The 15,777-nt window shown below is 38.2% G+C and overlaps 1 protein-coding gene, 1 long non-coding RNA gene and 1 other non-coding gene across 4 annotated transcripts; 2 read left to right on the top strand and 1 right to left on the bottom strand.

Moving 5' to 3' along the window:
- The first annotated feature begins 656 nt into the window (after nt 1–656).
- Nucleotides 657–744, top strand: trnay-gua (transfer RNA tyrosine (anticodon GUA)). The gene is given in 2 exon segments: nt 657–693; nt 709–744. It is a non-coding gene; the product is annotated as a tRNA-Tyr (tRNA).
- Nucleotides 745–796: 52 nt separating this feature from the next.
- On the top strand, nt 797–14,848 carry LOC141766011 (uncharacterized). 2 transcript variants are annotated; one of them, XR_012593560.1, is made up of 4 exons: nt 797–884; nt 1,691–1,727; nt 8,310–8,478; nt 14,703–14,848. It is a non-coding gene; the product is annotated as an uncharacterized LOC141766011 (long non-coding RNA). The 2 variants fall into 2 exon arrangements; XR_012593559.1 differs by lacking the exon at nt 14,703–14,848 and adding an exon at nt 13,251–13,855 and having other exon boundaries at nt 803–884.
- hal (histidine ammonia-lyase) lies at nt 3,998–12,233 on the bottom strand. The gene is made up of 20 exons (XM_074632429.1): nt 11,938–12,233; nt 11,284–11,344; nt 10,981–11,008; nt 10,820–10,894; nt 10,659–10,731; nt 10,476–10,542; nt 10,340–10,377; nt 10,113–10,238; nt 9,833–9,972; nt 9,608–9,655; nt 8,538–8,685; nt 8,325–8,420; nt 7,850–7,908; nt 7,521–7,601; nt 7,277–7,342; nt 7,033–7,198; nt 6,642–6,776; nt 4,955–5,063; nt 4,764–4,833; nt 3,998–4,605 (listed from the first exon to the last, which is right to left on the bottom strand). The coding sequence occupies exons 1-20, from the start codon at nt 12,182–12,184 to the stop codon at nt 4,474–4,476; spliced, it is 1,965 nt and encodes a 654-aa protein (XP_074488530.1). The 5' UTR covers nt 12,185–12,233; the 3' UTR covers nt 3,998–4,473.
- Nucleotides 14,849–15,777: the final 929 nt, after the last annotated feature.

The raw sequence follows: 15,777 nt of genomic DNA, 5'->3' as shown, positions 1-15,777 counted from the left end.
GACAAAATATAAATTAAATAAAAAATATAAGCCTGTTTTCTAGAAATGTCTTGTTTTAATCACTAGAACAAGACACATGGGATGTATACATTAGCATAATTTGTAGGCAAACATGCATCTTTCTACAGAGATCTTCTGCTCCTGTCTATCAAAGGAGTTTGTTCTGTTAAATTTGTTCAGAGCAAAAACATAGTAGCTGTCAATACATCAGTGTTTAGAAGATACACTGACCCCAGGACCAGCAGGAAGAAAGGAAAAGAGTGCAACCCCATCCCTGATTATACAGCTCAGGTGCAGCTTGAGGAAACCACCAATCCTCAACTTCTCCAGAGAGCAATCAGTGCAAGACCTGTTACACACCTGACTGTGTCTGTGTACAAGGCAACAAAGGTAATGTTGCTTATTTATTAGTTTTCACACCTTTAGTAGTATTGTTAGTTTGTTGTAATTAGGATCGGTCGTGGGTTAGCGGTAATGCACCAATTAGCTGGATGTCAACTGCCTGCTGCTCTACTTTGTGACCGCACTCTCGTCACGTATGCTGTTTAGATGTTAGCTATGCCAAGAGGCTAACTATCAGGATTATTCAATAAAATAATAGCATCATATTTCGGTCAGCTTTTTATACGGATGTGTGAAAGATGGTTGTCAGCGTCCCTTCGATAGCTCAGTTGGTAGAGCGGAGGACTGTAGTGGTATCAAGCTGAAATCCTTAGGTCGCTGGTTCGAATCCGGCTCGAAGGAGACAAGTTTTTTGTTTTTCTCTCTCACAATTTTTACCGTAAACCTATAAAGCCAGCTCTATAGCGCCATCTAATCGTCACCATTTGTATACTGTTTGCCCCGCTAGCAAACATTTCTGCCTCGTGTTAGCTGGCTAGAAAGTGAGTAGACTACCCATACATTTTTTTTTTTTTTTTTTACTTGTGTATATTCTTTTCCTTATTTTTTTTTTCGATATAATATGTTTTTCCTGTATCTATACTGGCTTATTTTATATTAATATTAGGTTTAAGTGTCTTTGTACCGAGGATGTTATTATTAGTGACGTTTGTGAATGTTTGTTCTGTTGTTTCAAAATGAACAAAAAAACAATAAATATAATATTGAAAAAAATAAATAAAAAGTACTTAAAAATCATTGTAACCTTTGCAAACTAGCTACAACTTTATATTGGATTATTGGTTTGCTCAGATTAGATGGATGAATGGATGTTTTGAAACAATCGCAGGCTTGCCATGCCATTTAAGAACATTTAGATTAAAACACTTCTAACATGGGCCTGAACTGTAAGAAATAATGGTGGCAATGTTTTTATTCTGTTGTTACCCCTTTTAAAAGACTCCTCTCTGCTTAATCAGGAAGTACTGAATTTAAACCTGTATGATTGTGGTTTGTGTAGCACATTTTTGCCTTCATTCAATGATGAGTAAAGTCAAATCTGTGCAGAAAACTTAATTCAGTTTAGTTTGAGGGTATGTTTTGGAAAAAAAGTGAGATTGCAACGACACATATGAAAGCTAAGCACACAATGACAAAGTCTTTACTGTAAGACTGGACTATTTATGTGCACAACAGACTTCTGCCCCCTTGTGCTACTATCTGTGATGAGTTGTTTGTGTAACCTTTGAATTTGTTGACCAATGCTGCCTTTGCTGTTTTGTGACATATGCCACTTTATCTTCCTCAGAGGCCTGTACTACGAAGCAGGATTTGCGGTTATCAAGGTATCTTCAGGGTTAACTCTGGGTTTTCCGTACTACGAAGCTGGTTCACTTCTTACCGGGGTAGATCACCATGGTAATTTATGCTGAACGGCTAACCTGCTCCGGAGCATGTTATGTTCCTGATCAGAGATCAACTCCTATGAAAGCACCTCCTACTGACCCATCAGAGCTCAGTGCGGTGATTGTATGATAATATCACACACATGTGAAGAAGTTTAAGTCATAATCCAGACTAAAACAACACAATTTAAAATGACAAATGCAAGAAGGATAGTTTGATTTATGTTGTAGGTGTTTAACTCTTTGAATTATATTTTTATATTTATTTATTTTTACTTCCTCTTGAGTCCGTTTCACACCGTCACAGAGGGGGGAAGCAGGTGAAAGGATTTTTAAGTAGTCATTCATCTATTATGCTATTTATATTTAGACGATTATATCTGACTTTTGAGTATTCCGTTAAATTAATAAATCTGTTAATTTACGCATTCACACATCCGGAGTTTTTTCTTTTACCAGCTGTTCTTCCTGCATTTGGCCGCTTCAACTGTGTTACTTTTAGCCTGGATTAAGTGTTTAATTTCTTCGTATTTGTCTACTATAGTTTACTCTTTGTTAAATGTGCCCATCAGCCTGTCTGTCAGTAGACTTGTTCATGTCTGTGATTGGTCAGATGCTGCAAACACCTCCTCGTTCATGTGAACGCGCTCATATCCAGACTGAGAAACCCTGGGTTGATTTACCGAGTTGATAACCAGTTTCGTAGTACAGTTTAGCGAGATCTCGTTTGTTAGGTTAAGTGAAGCCAGATAACGAGAACATACCCTGGGTACGTTGAACTCGCTTCGTAGTACAAGCCTCAGGTATTTCATCACAGCACCTCAGGGTGGCAGTGTGGGCATCTCAGCCTGGACAGGTAGGTGCTGTTTAACTGGACTAGGAAGCTTCTGTTAAACTTACTTCCTACGGTTCAGCACACAGAGAACAAAAACATGTAAATATATAACCCAAGAACACATTGTGTATGTGACTTAGATACTCGACTGAAAGATGATTAAATATCTTTTGGTTAAGAAAACCAGATGACGTCCTTGTGAGGCTGATATTCATTGTTTGGATTTTTTTGATGGGTTGCTAATGCTCACTTAGATAAAGATTTATATTATTACTAGCTGTGCTCTTGATTCCTATATTACAGGGTTTTGTTTACATTCTACTTTTAACTATTTTTTATAGGTTTTCTGTAAATTAAAGCTCAATAAAGTATTTCTGGTTCTTATTCTGACATTACCCAGTGGTGGAAGAAGTAAGTACTCATATATGTTACTTAAGTAAAAGTAGCAATACCACTCAAAACATACTAAAAGTATTAAAGTAATACTTGTTTGGGAGAATGGTCATTTTCAGAGTGTTATGTTATTATATTAGGGCTACAGCTAATGATTTATTTTCATTGTCGATTAATCTGATAATTTTCTTGATTAATCGATTAGTTGTTTGGTCTATAAAATGTCAGAAAATGGGGAAAAATGTAAATCAGTCTTTCCCAAAGCCCAAGATGACGTCCTCAAATGTCTAGATTTGTCCACAACTCAAAGATATTCAGTTTACTGTCATAGAGGAGTAAAGAAACCAGAAAATATTCACATTCAAGAAGCTGGATTCAGAGAATTTTAACTGTTTTTTTCTTAAAAAAATACTCAAACCGATTAATCGATTATCAAAATACTTGGCGATTAATTTTAATAGTTGACAACTAATCAATGAATCATTGCAGCTCCAATATAGATCATGTTATTGCATCATCTTATGCTTTTAAAGATATATTACAGCTGCAGATGGAGCACATTTGAACTTCTTTATATACTGTTGGATAGTTTAATCTATAGCACAGTATCAATTTTATATCTTGACCACCAGTTGTTTGTAAAATCTGAATCTGCAAAGTAACTAGTAATTCCAGCTGTCAGATAAATGTAGTGGAGTAGAAGTATAAAGTAGTAAAAAAATTTGAAATACTCAAGTACCTCAAAATTATACTTAAGTACTTGAGTAAATGTACTTAGGTAATATCGGTGGTGGAACAGTTATAGGAGATAGATCACTCCTGCTATTGCAGACACTACTATCAGTACTTCTACTACTAACAGTAACCTTAACAGACTGTAATAACAAACCAGAAATAAGTATCAATAAGCAATATGCTTTCTGTCAACCACAAACATGCCCTAAATGTATAATCATATTAATAGGAATAGTAAGCAGAAAGCAGAAACTTTTATTGTTGTATTCTCTAATGGAAATATACAGATAACATTCATTTAAGATTTCATATAATTACTACAGAAAACAATATTTAATCATAGTAATATTTGTGCTACATCATTAATTGATATGAAAATGGTACAATGGCTGAGGTAGTCATGTGGCAATAAAAACTAAATTAGGCACATTTTAAAGGGACAACAAAAGTGTAGATAAATACAACTCTAGTGCACAGCGGTGCAGGGCAAGCTATACGCCCAATAATTACTAGAGAAATACCCAATTATTAAGTTACCAAGATATCCTCAATGATTAAAAATGACAGAAATCAAAGTGTGAATTCAGTCTACGAGGGTCAAAACATCTTCCAATCAATCTTTGATCTTCAATCAAACATTTTAGGTGGTTTTCATTCAAATCCACACAAGTCTCAATAAATTATGCTTTTAATTATAGTTATTGCAAAGTAACAAAATGGTTTTCACTCATGACGGCAACGCTTCCTCGGAGATGCTGGAGCCTCCAGAGAGAAGGCGGTAGGAGAGATGGGACGGGACTCAGGGATGACCTCAGTCTGATACTTGTCGATGTAAGGTTTGGCCACGTTCCACACCTGAGTTAAAAATATAAACACGTTACTTAAAAAAATCACCATTTTTGTCTTTAATTTCCATCCCTGTGGAGCTTAAATGTAGATATACAGTAGATTGGACACATTTAACAGCCACAGTAAGAATGAGCATTACTTCCTCCGTAAGTGTTATCACTTGCCTTCTGGTCAAGTAGAAGACGGTGAACGGCTTCAATGTCTGGAGACATGAATCTGTCTTTAATCCACGGTCTGTTAATGGCAGAATGGTTGAGAGTCAGAAGTTGAACAGTGGATAAATATTAACTTTCCTGTACATCATTTCAGTGGACTGAAAGTTGTGTACCTTGTGTACCACATCTGTTTGACTTACTTGACCAAACTGCGCACAAGTTCATAGACCTTCTCCAGCGGAGTGGTGGTTTTAAGTGGGCGGAGGAACTCAATGCCCTGACAGGCTGCCAACAGCTCTATAGCAAGAACTGATCACAAGAAACAGACGTTAGATCTGACAAAATGCATAATCACTTTTTGAGTTTTAAAAATGTCTTATTTAGGTTAGTCCTCTTTTTAGTGTTATTTATTTCAGTCACAAAATTAAAACATTACATAACATCTGATGTCACTACTTTTGGCGTGTTAAATGACAATCCAGTGTTTGCAGTAAGGTAACAGTGCGTCTAGTCAGCACTGCATACTGAACACATTAGAGTGGATTATATAACATGATTCAAATATGAATCAATATTCTGTTACTGTAATGCCTATTTCTCACCTCAAATGTTTTCAGAATCATCTCGTAGCATACTGTTTAGCTGTAAAATGAGAAAGTTTGCTCCGGCTGGTGGGCGGTGCTTCATATTTCCTCAAGAGATCTCAACAACTCTTGTCATTTTACAGCTAAACAGTACACTACAAGATGTTTCTGAAAACATTTGAGGTGAGAAATAGGCATTACAGTAACAGAATACTGATTCATATTTGATTAGCGCTGCCTTGTTTGACCGTTTGATCGGAGTTCATGAGTGATTTACAGCTGCTCAGAGATGGCAGGCTCCAGCTCGGCTCTGATTGGTTGTTTTCCTCCAGTCTGTGAAATCTTGCAGATGCCATTAGGAGCACTGGAGGACACCGGAGATTTTTTTCAGTTTACCCGTCTCATGCACTACTGTCAGGATACAGTATAATGACTGTTTTATAAAAATAACTTTTTTTAATTATATTTGCTTCAATTCTACCCACTGCAGCTTTCAGGAGAGATTTGTGGAGCCCAATGAAGATGCTTCAGTTCATCCAATCTTTGAATTAGTTTAGCAACGTGTCGATTGTAATCCTATCATTTTAAAAATCATAAGAGTATCATGTAAACTAGATATTATATGTCCATATAGAGCAGCCACTGGACTCAACTCACAGTACTCCTCCAATACCATTAAAGATCCACTACCATTTTTAATAGTTAGAATAAGCTGTTGATTTTAGCTTTTCAGTCTATTCCAACACGTATTTTTCCACAAAAAAATAAGTGATTGATTTAGTTGTTGTTGTTTTTTTACCTATAGTTTAATAGTCAACCCCTATATCCATTCAATATCACAGTCCTTTGCGATGCATTTATCAAGCAAGTTAACATTGTGATGACGATAAAACTATATATTGTGCAGTCCTACACTGTATACGCTGCTGCTTGTTGCTTGCGAAGCTTACTTAAAGTTAAGTGGTTATTGGATCTTTTTAAAAAGTGCTGATCATTGAACTGTATACAACTGAACTATATCGCAGCTTGTTTAACTGATTTTATCGCTTTAAAGTTAGCCATTTTTCCATTGGTGTTTCAGTCATTTTGGCCTTTTGACTGGTTCATTTATTTGATGCAGTTGATTTGAAGTCCAGAGTACCTACATTAGATTTATTTGTATTTTGTTAGTGTAATTACTGCATCTCTGTGTTTAACAATTTTATGCCCATATCTACGCCTCACAATTACTGTAATAGGATGTTTTTAAAATATTAATAGGAGCAATAATCCAATCATTCCTGGATTTTAAAAAAAGGCTTACCTTGCTCCACATGCTCCACGACCCTCAGGGCCTTCCTGGCAGCCCAGCCTCCCATGGACACATGGTCCTCTGTGGCAGCACTGGTGGACAAGGAGTCCACAGACGATGGATGACACAAAACTTTATTCTCTGAAACTAGACAGTACAAAAAGGAAGATTAGAGTTAAAATTCATGCTAAAACATTGAGTACTAAGGGGCATAAATACAGATAAATATGATAAAATGCCACACCATATATATATTGGTGTTATTCTACCTGAAATTCATCATTCAATATTAAAACCAATTTAATTTTACTGACAAAAATCTATTTTATTCAACATAAAGTAGCATATAATTAACTTTACTGTTGTTAATATTACATTTTATTTAATTTTTTTGCACACTAACCCAAGGCAGCAGCGGTGCAATGAGCAATCATGAAGCCTGAATTGAGTCCTCCCTCGTTGACGAGGAAGGCCGGCAGCTCGCTCAGAGACGGGTTACACAACCTTTCAATCCTCCTCTCACTGATGGAGGCCAACTCATGGACTGCAATGGCTAAAAAGTCCATAGCCTAAAAGAAAGGAAAGGGCAATGAAAAACAGGACGAAAAAATAGAAATACCCAAAAAATGTTTCACAAACATGCATACCTTAGCTGGGTATTCGCCATGGAAATTCCCCCCTGAAATGGTCTCACCTCTTTCTGCAAATACCATCTTGTATGGCCGTTAAGAAAAATAAATCACCTCTGATTTACAATAAAATCCAGTACATAATTTGTGGCAGAACCTAGAATTTGTGGTTGAACCAATTTACAGTTTTGAGAGACAAAAGTGGCACATCTAGATTCACATAATGGATTAGTTTTCTGGTCTTTATGCCGGGGAAGGATACAGGATTGTCAGTGGCGCTGTTGATTTCTGTATTGATGATGTTCTGGACAAATTTTATTGTGTCAACGGTGATTCCATGAACCTGTGTACAGAAATGAAAAGGCATGCTCAGAAACCGTTGAACAACATTTTAAGCACAGTCCTACTCCCAATTCAAAAAATCTGAATGCTCTGCTTCAGGACTATCATTCATTGAATCTACCACGAGAGAATCCACCACAGAGTTTTTCCCAAATTGAAAGTGTAAGGATCGAGGGTGTACAAACTGTTCAGTCCTGAGGGAGAAACTTATGATTTTGGGATGTATAAATAAACTTGACTTGAGGTTACCTGAGGACAGCATCGCATGGTGTAGGCATCCTGGACTCTATCACAGAACCGGTGGCTCTCTGGAAAAACATGCCAACACCAGATGACACACATTAAGTACTACGTGCTTAACAGGGAAATGCGTGCATAATATTACCAAAAGCTATACTTTTATTAATCCGTCTGGGGAGATACGCCCTTTGCATTTGAACCATTCTAACTATTTATGAGCTGTGGAGCAGCTGTGCAGCCGCAGTGCTCCAGCTCTCAAACCAGTGGTAGAAATATTCCTTACAGATGTTTGTGTTTTGGTTGGGAGGAAGCCCCCACAAACATGTGACATGCAAACTCCACTCATTGTGGCCCTCATTTGACATTTGAACACAGGACACACTTCTTGCTGTGAGGACACAGTGCTGCCCAGATGTTAAGTGTATTACAATAACTTATTATATAATTTTGTGCTACTTGTCTGTTTTAGAATATGTCTTCTGACCTGCAATCTCGGATGGATGGTGATCAGAGTCCAGCAGCGAGCGGAAGCGTAGGGCCACCTCGATCTGTCCGGGGTGGGGCCGCAGCCTATGAATGTCTGCAGGAAGACACCAGAAAATGAAGGATGGAACGGATACAGAATCTTCAAGTTTGCGGTAAATATTTCAATCTATTTTTGTGATTTTTGTTCACCACCACGACTGCTGCTGCTCACCACTGTCAAAGGCCTTGGTGGTTCCCTTTAGCACCTCCAGGGTCAAAGCAGCAATGATGTCTGCCTGGCGAGCAATCGCCTGGGCTCGCTCCACGGCCTCAGCCCCCAGAGAGGTGATCATCTGGGTCCCGTTGATCAGAGCAAGACCCTGTTAGGGAAAGACAGAATGAGATGGACATATTTTCCACTTTAAAGGACCAATATGTAGCACTGACAACTATCGTTTAAAATGGGTAGCGCAGTCCAAATTCAAAACATTGGAGCCATGGCCCGTACGCTCCTCTCTGGTGTGACTGATAGCAGTTAGCGTGTGTTAGCGTAACGGCGTTGGCCTCTGGCCACCAGCAGGAGTCGGAATCACTTCACCAGCTGTGTGTTTCAAATACTCGCTCCCTTGATAACTGAGCTGCACACGGATCACACAGAGATGTGCCGAGGCTTTTCAGGTTTGGTAGAATCTAACGTTAACATTATCTCTGTTGTTAGCTTGCTTTCATGGCTGCAGAAGGCTGTTTGTGTGCCAATTAGTTTCATATGTGGCAGCGGGGTGTCGAAATGTGCCGTGGACAGGATCACACCGGCCAAAACAAAAACAGACGTTCTGGACCGGAATGGAAATTTCAAAGGAGAACATACTGGCTGTAACGTTGTTGTCGGAGAAGCCAGTATTTCAATTTTCCATGTTTCCTTAACCTCTGATTAAAAAAAGCTGTGGGGTATGCACATCCGAAAGGTTTTTACAGGTGCTGGATCAACACAAGGCAAGAAAACGGGATCCGCCCACTACATTGGTAGCTCCCAGCAATTTTAATAAAGCAATATCATGGTGATTTTATGATTTATTGCAGTAGACATATTGGTCCTTTGAAGAGCCACTAGGAGAATACAATGTAGTATGCACTATATTTGTTGTATATTTGTTGTTTGTATAATTGTAAATATGATCACTTATTGTTCTTCTAAATTCTGTCCTTGAGGAGAAAGCACAATGTATTGCCAGTGAACCCTGGGTCGGGTCTTTAGTGCAGGCAAATCAAATATGAGAGAGCATGGTTGGTTTTAAACATTACCTCTTTAGGCTTTAGTGATATTGGCTTCAGTCCATGGGCCTCCAGGACCTGGCCACAGATGAAAGGAGAAAAAACATGTAAAAGGTCAAGGGTCATCAAAAAGCAAACATGTTTTCCTACTGGACCTTGCAACCTGTCACTGTTACAAGCAAAAGGCACATTCCTCCAGCATTATGCAAGTTATTGTTGTACAACCACGGAATAGTAATTATGACAGGATCTTACATATTTGGCATCTGCCCATCCGCTCTTGGGAGACCACATTTTACCCTCTCCCATCAGCCCCAGGGCCAGGTGAGAAAGGGGTGCCAGGTCTCCACTAGCGCCCACTGTTCCCTTCTCTGGGACGAAGGAGAGGCAAGAAGCTGCAGAGGCAGAGTGGGTTAGAGATTATTAATCATACGACAGTCAGCTTCCCAAATACTGATCCCTAAAGGAAGTTATCAGCCATCCACTGCAGCTGATATGTCAGGTCAGATAAGGTAAAGTGCGGCCGGTGGCTGACCGTTGAAGGCTTGGATCATGGCATGAAGCGTTTCCGGAGAAATTCCACTGTGCCCTTTGGCCAGAACATTGATCCTCAGAGCGAGCAGCATGCGGGTCCTTTCTGGGCTAAGTGGGTTCCCAACACCTACACACCATAGCATAACATTAATGGCAAAACCTAGCAATGAATATCTTGAAATTTTAAATTCTAGACTAAAAATTGATCTTTACAGAGAGCTTTATTACCTGCGGAGTGTGACCGCACCAAGTTCTCCTGCAGCTCCCTACGGGACAAGCACAAATCAGCACATAAAAACAGCTCATTGTCCAACAGAAGATCTAACTCTGACAAAGAAAACGGACGGTAAAATATTGTCTTTACTTGAGCTTGCTGACAGGAATGACTGTTCGGGCAAATTTGCCAAAACCTGTTGTGATTCCATAGACAACTGGAGGAACACAGAGAGATACAGAGAACTCAATATATGGGATCATTGATGAAATACTGCATTTTTGCAGTAGCTGGATAACCGTAAGATCAATGCATTTAAGGTCTTTGTCCTACCTTTGTTTTCTTTGACGATGGTGTCCAAAAGCTCTCTGGATTGCACAACTTTTTTTTCTGCCTCCATAGTCAGCTGAAAAAGTGAGTAAAGGTAATGATTACGATAAGTCAAAGATTACACTGTCCAGCCGTGACAACAAATACAATTTGTTGATCATTACCTTTATCTTGTAGAGTCCCCTTCCTAAGTTGACCAGATCTGTCGATGACAGGCTGTTGCCATCCAAGGCAATAAACTGCACAAGGAGAGCCGTGTTACACAGAAGTAGTCGGTAAAATAGGTTTTAAATTTTAATAGAGAATGGGTAAAATAAACACTTACCTCTCTGGGTTCTTTGTATGCTGCTGTGCTATTTTACATAGTTTAATTAAGGATAACATTCAGCCAAATAAAACGTTGCCCTATACTGTTATTTTATTACAGAAGTGATAATTACAAAATGTTTTTTATTAAATATATGACTGAGATTTATTTTATTCTTTCAGTCAGTGTTACCCACAATTGAAAACAATGTACATGCATAAACAAAATTAAAAACTAATTCAATAAATTGGATTTAGTACCTAGTAACTATAGTACCCAAGTACCCACAATAATTAATATGGCACACATGTTTAAGGATACAGATGAGAAACTCCAGGCTCATACGGGATAAAGTCAGGAGACATGGTGTCGCCTTCAATAGCTGTAAGAACAGGATAATAATAATAATACACATTGTACACATTTCCTCTTATTGGTAGATAATGTAACTTTATTAAATGTCTTGTATCGTTGGCACATAACTAAACATGCACAGTTACTAGTGGCAAAAACTGGACCCCAAACTGCAATGCCTATACATTTCTTATATTTTATATATGCATACAGTCACTTTTTATATGCATACAGTCACTTTTTTATATATAGTCACCTATTTATATGCATACAGTCACTTTTTTATATGCCTCACTTTTTTATATGCATAGTCACTTTTTTTTATATATATATAGTCACTTTTTATATGCATAGTCACTTTTTTATATGCATAGTCACTTTTTATATGCATAGTCACTTTTTATATGCATAGTCACTTTTTTATATGCATAGTCACTTTTTATATGCATAGTCACTTTTTATATGCATAGTCACTTTTTATATGCATAGTCACTTTTTATATGCATACAGTCACTTTTTTATATGCATAGTCACTTTTTATATGCATAGTCACTTTTTATATGTATACAGTCACTTTTTATATGCATACAGTCACTTTTATATATGCATACAGTCACTTACCCAGCTCGACAAAGTCATTATCCTCCAGCACATCCTCGACGGTGTCGTCCGCGTCCAGCAGACCCTGACCCTGACACCTGCGCACCCTAAACCGAGTGTCCTTCACGACCTTGATGCCACCGTTGTCCGGTTTGTTCTTCATGTACCGTTTGAGAGCTTCGTGTCCGAGCCACTGGATGGTGTTGGTGGTGTCCCGGCATGGCACCGCCAGCCACTCATCTCGGATGTGGACAGTAAAACGAGGCATTGCGCTTCAGCTTCAGACTCTGCTGCAGTGAGCGCTGCTAGACGCTCCTCGGAGGTACCACCCAGACACCTAAAGCTCAGCCGCCAATCAGACGCTCCGCTCGGGAGCCACGCCTGGCTGCTGTGCCACACCTCTGGAGACCACTGACCTCTAAAGGCCACACTGCTCCACAGTCACATACATGTTGGGACATATTGACCCAAATGCGTTCACGTGATAGAAACGACTGCGAAAAAACATGGAAGCGTTCAGGCGTTTGAAGGAAACGTGATGAGTCTACTGACTTTTTTTTTTTTATATACTGGTTGACACATAGCCAATATTGTGTAACAACCGAACCAATTATTGTTTTACTAGCAACAACAAAATCAAGTGAAACATTCTCAAAATGTAATCACAGATTAATCTGAAGAGAGCGAGCCTACCCCAGGGTTCAGCAACCTTTACTATCAAAAGAGCCATTTTAGACAAAAAAATAAATAAAAAATCTGTCTGGAGCCGCAAAACATTTGAGCATTGTGATGAAGGTAACACAGTCTAAGTATATAGTATATAAGTCTAATGCAGTGAGGGCCACAGTGCAAATGTACTACGGAGTATTAGGGCCACATTGAGGAAAAACATCTGAGATTTACAGAATAAAGTCATAATATTACAAGAAAAGTCATAACTTTACGAGAAAAAGTCGTAATATTACGAGAATAAAGTCATAATTTTACAAGAAAAAGTCGTAATATTACGAGAATAAAGTCATAACTTTACGAGAAAAAATTTAAATAACACGTAAAATTAATACTTTATAATATGATTTTATTCTCATAATATAACAACTTTTTTTCTTGTAAACCTTTGACTTTATTTTCATAATATTACGACTTTTTTTCTTGTAAATTTATGACTTTATTCTCTTAATATTATCACTTTATTCTCGAAATCTCCGATTTATTTATTTTTCCTCAATGTGGCCCTAATACTCTGTCGTACCAAAGACCTACAACAATGATAAATAAAAATGAAAATGTAAACAAAAAAACAGTTATTCATTTCCATTTTTATAAATCCACAGGGAGCTGCTGGAGAGGAGCTAAAGAGCCACATGTGGCTCCGGAGCCGCAGGTTGCTGACCCCTGGACTACCCTATTACTACTGATGCCTTCACTTGCTGTCAAACATTTCGAGTGCTTGTAAATGTTATAGGATGTGGACACAATATTATGAACATTTGCGACTCAGTTAGTTGTTGATTAAACATGTTAGGTGGTAGGGGTGCAACAATTTTATGATTAAAAGCATCATCTAAATCTCACATTCTACCCACAATTTAACTTGATTAGAAATAAAATCAATTCTCCCAAAAAGTGCTCAATGAATGTAAGCTGTAAAAAATAACTTAAATAATTCATGTAACAATTATTAAACATGTCCTTGCACTAAGGCACTCAAAGAATGACATATATTTACAGTCATTATTTACAATTTACAATCGTTCCTCCTATGCAGAATGGAGCTCACAAAAATTACCTAAAATTCAAAAGGCTTTTGCAGTTTTCTTTATTTGTTTAAATTGATTCAAACATTGGAATTTGATGCAGTTCACCTCCGACCGACGTAGTGTTTTGTACACCACTGTTTGGTAGCAAATAAAGACTTACATGTGCCGATAAAACCTGAGCAGCTTTCTTAAGAATCACATTTCATTTATTAGCAAAAATGCCGACAATATTATCCTGACCATAACTACATACCAAATGTTTAACTTATTCCAAATTAGTGTTTTTGATGAGATTAGGTTTGCTTTGTCAGATTTCTGTAAAAATGTCCCTTGCATCACTGAGCAAATACTGTTTACAAAACCTATTACAAAACAAACATTCAGTCAATCAATAAATGTCATAACACACTTCCTCATCGACCGCTTGATCTACACAGGCTTAAAACACACTATCTGCGTGTATTACGTCAGGTCTTCTGTGTAACGTTACCTCTGGACTCCTGAGAGCCCATACGTAAGGGATAATGTAGATCATTGAAAGAATCCCCGACAGGTCTCTCATCGCCCTGAACGGGATTCTTTCACAAAAATGACCCGCTAGCTGTACATTATCCCGCTTATTACACGGCTTCTTACTTAAGAAATTTATATTTTTTGTCACAAAAACGGTCACCCACAATCCGACATCAGAGCTGCGCCCATAGCAACGGTCTGTTATACATAGCAACGGTCTGATATAGAGAAATTACAGACAGCAGAACGCAGCAATTGACCAATCAGAATCGAGTATTCAACACAGCCGTGTAATATTCTGATTTAACAAACGGAGGAACAAGAGTTTATTTGTTCAGTCTAAACTGACTGATCTTTGTTGCATGTCATCCCCCTTTGCTCTTTCTATTGTCCCTATTATCAAATAAAGGCAAAAATGCTTAAAAACCAAACTTAAAATATCTATCAAAAAAATTAAAAATATCAATGTATGTATCAGTAAATTTGTAATGTATGTAAATATTCGTCTTTTAGATTTCCTCTGAAATGTGGCACATCTAAAATGTTGATGTAGAGGTCACTGGAAAAGCAGCAGAGAAAATAGTTGCAGAGGCCAAAAGGAGGAGATGGTACTCCGGTACCAGAGGGCACTCAGCCAGGAATGTGAGGAGACACACAAACTTACTTAGAATTTTATTTGAGGTTCTTGAAATAAAGTTTGCCATCATTTCTATGAAAACTAATCCAAGTTTGTTTTCCCCTTAGTACTCGACGTCGGTGCTGCAATACTCCCGCTCCCCTACCTCTTCAATGGAAATCCAGTTGCTCCTGAAGGTAAGAGCACCAGCAGTCCTTCATAGGTAGGGCTCTTGTATACCTGCTGTGTTTTGTTTGTTTTAATGGAACTGTGGAGTGTATTACTCCTTTGGTGTGGTTTATTTGGATAGGTGAGTACAGAAATACATTAGCCCATCATGCCTACTGGAAATTGTGGAACTTTCTTTTGCTTATCAGTCTTGCAAATAATATATTTCTATAATTTCTTATTGCATATAATTGGATGAACAATATAACTTACTGCCAAAAACGCTGCTCATGTGGTAAACATGATCAGGTAAAAAATCAGATGCGCTGACGAATTGCACATCATAACCTTTGGAAATTGCTGCATTGCAAGAAAGACAGATGCAAAATTGGTGCTTGAACTCCCTTTAAACTAGAAGTGCACCTGGAGAACGCAGACCTCCGCCAAGGCAGGTTTCATGTACGTCGCTGCTCCCCTGTGGTGGCCTGTGGTGTTTATGCACAGGCTGAGCAGAGTTATTAAAAAAAATTCCTGAAGCCGGATCATGATCCGGATCGCTACCAAAATCTAATGAATTGTTCATCGTGCCACAACCCACCCCTCCAAAAAACATCATTCAAATCCACTGCAGATTTTTGGAGTTATCCTCCAAATGGACAAACCAACAAACAAACCAACCAACGCCTGTGAAAACATAAACTCCTTTCTAGGCCTTTGGCCTTGGTGGAGGTAAAAATGCACTCACTTGTTACACTTGGAAGTTTGCTTGTTCCACGATCACCTTTTGAAGGTAGCCCTGGCTTT

The sequence above is a fragment of the Sebastes fasciatus genome, chromosome 4 (genome assembly GCF_043250625.1).
Source record: "Sebastes fasciatus isolate fSebFas1 chromosome 4, fSebFas1.pri, whole genome shotgun sequence".
Classification (NCBI taxonomy): domain Eukaryota; kingdom Metazoa; phylum Chordata; class Actinopteri; order Perciformes; family Sebastidae; genus Sebastes; species Sebastes fasciatus.
Note: the sequence above shows the minus strand (reverse complement) of the source record. Positions and strands in the feature narration are given on the sequence as shown.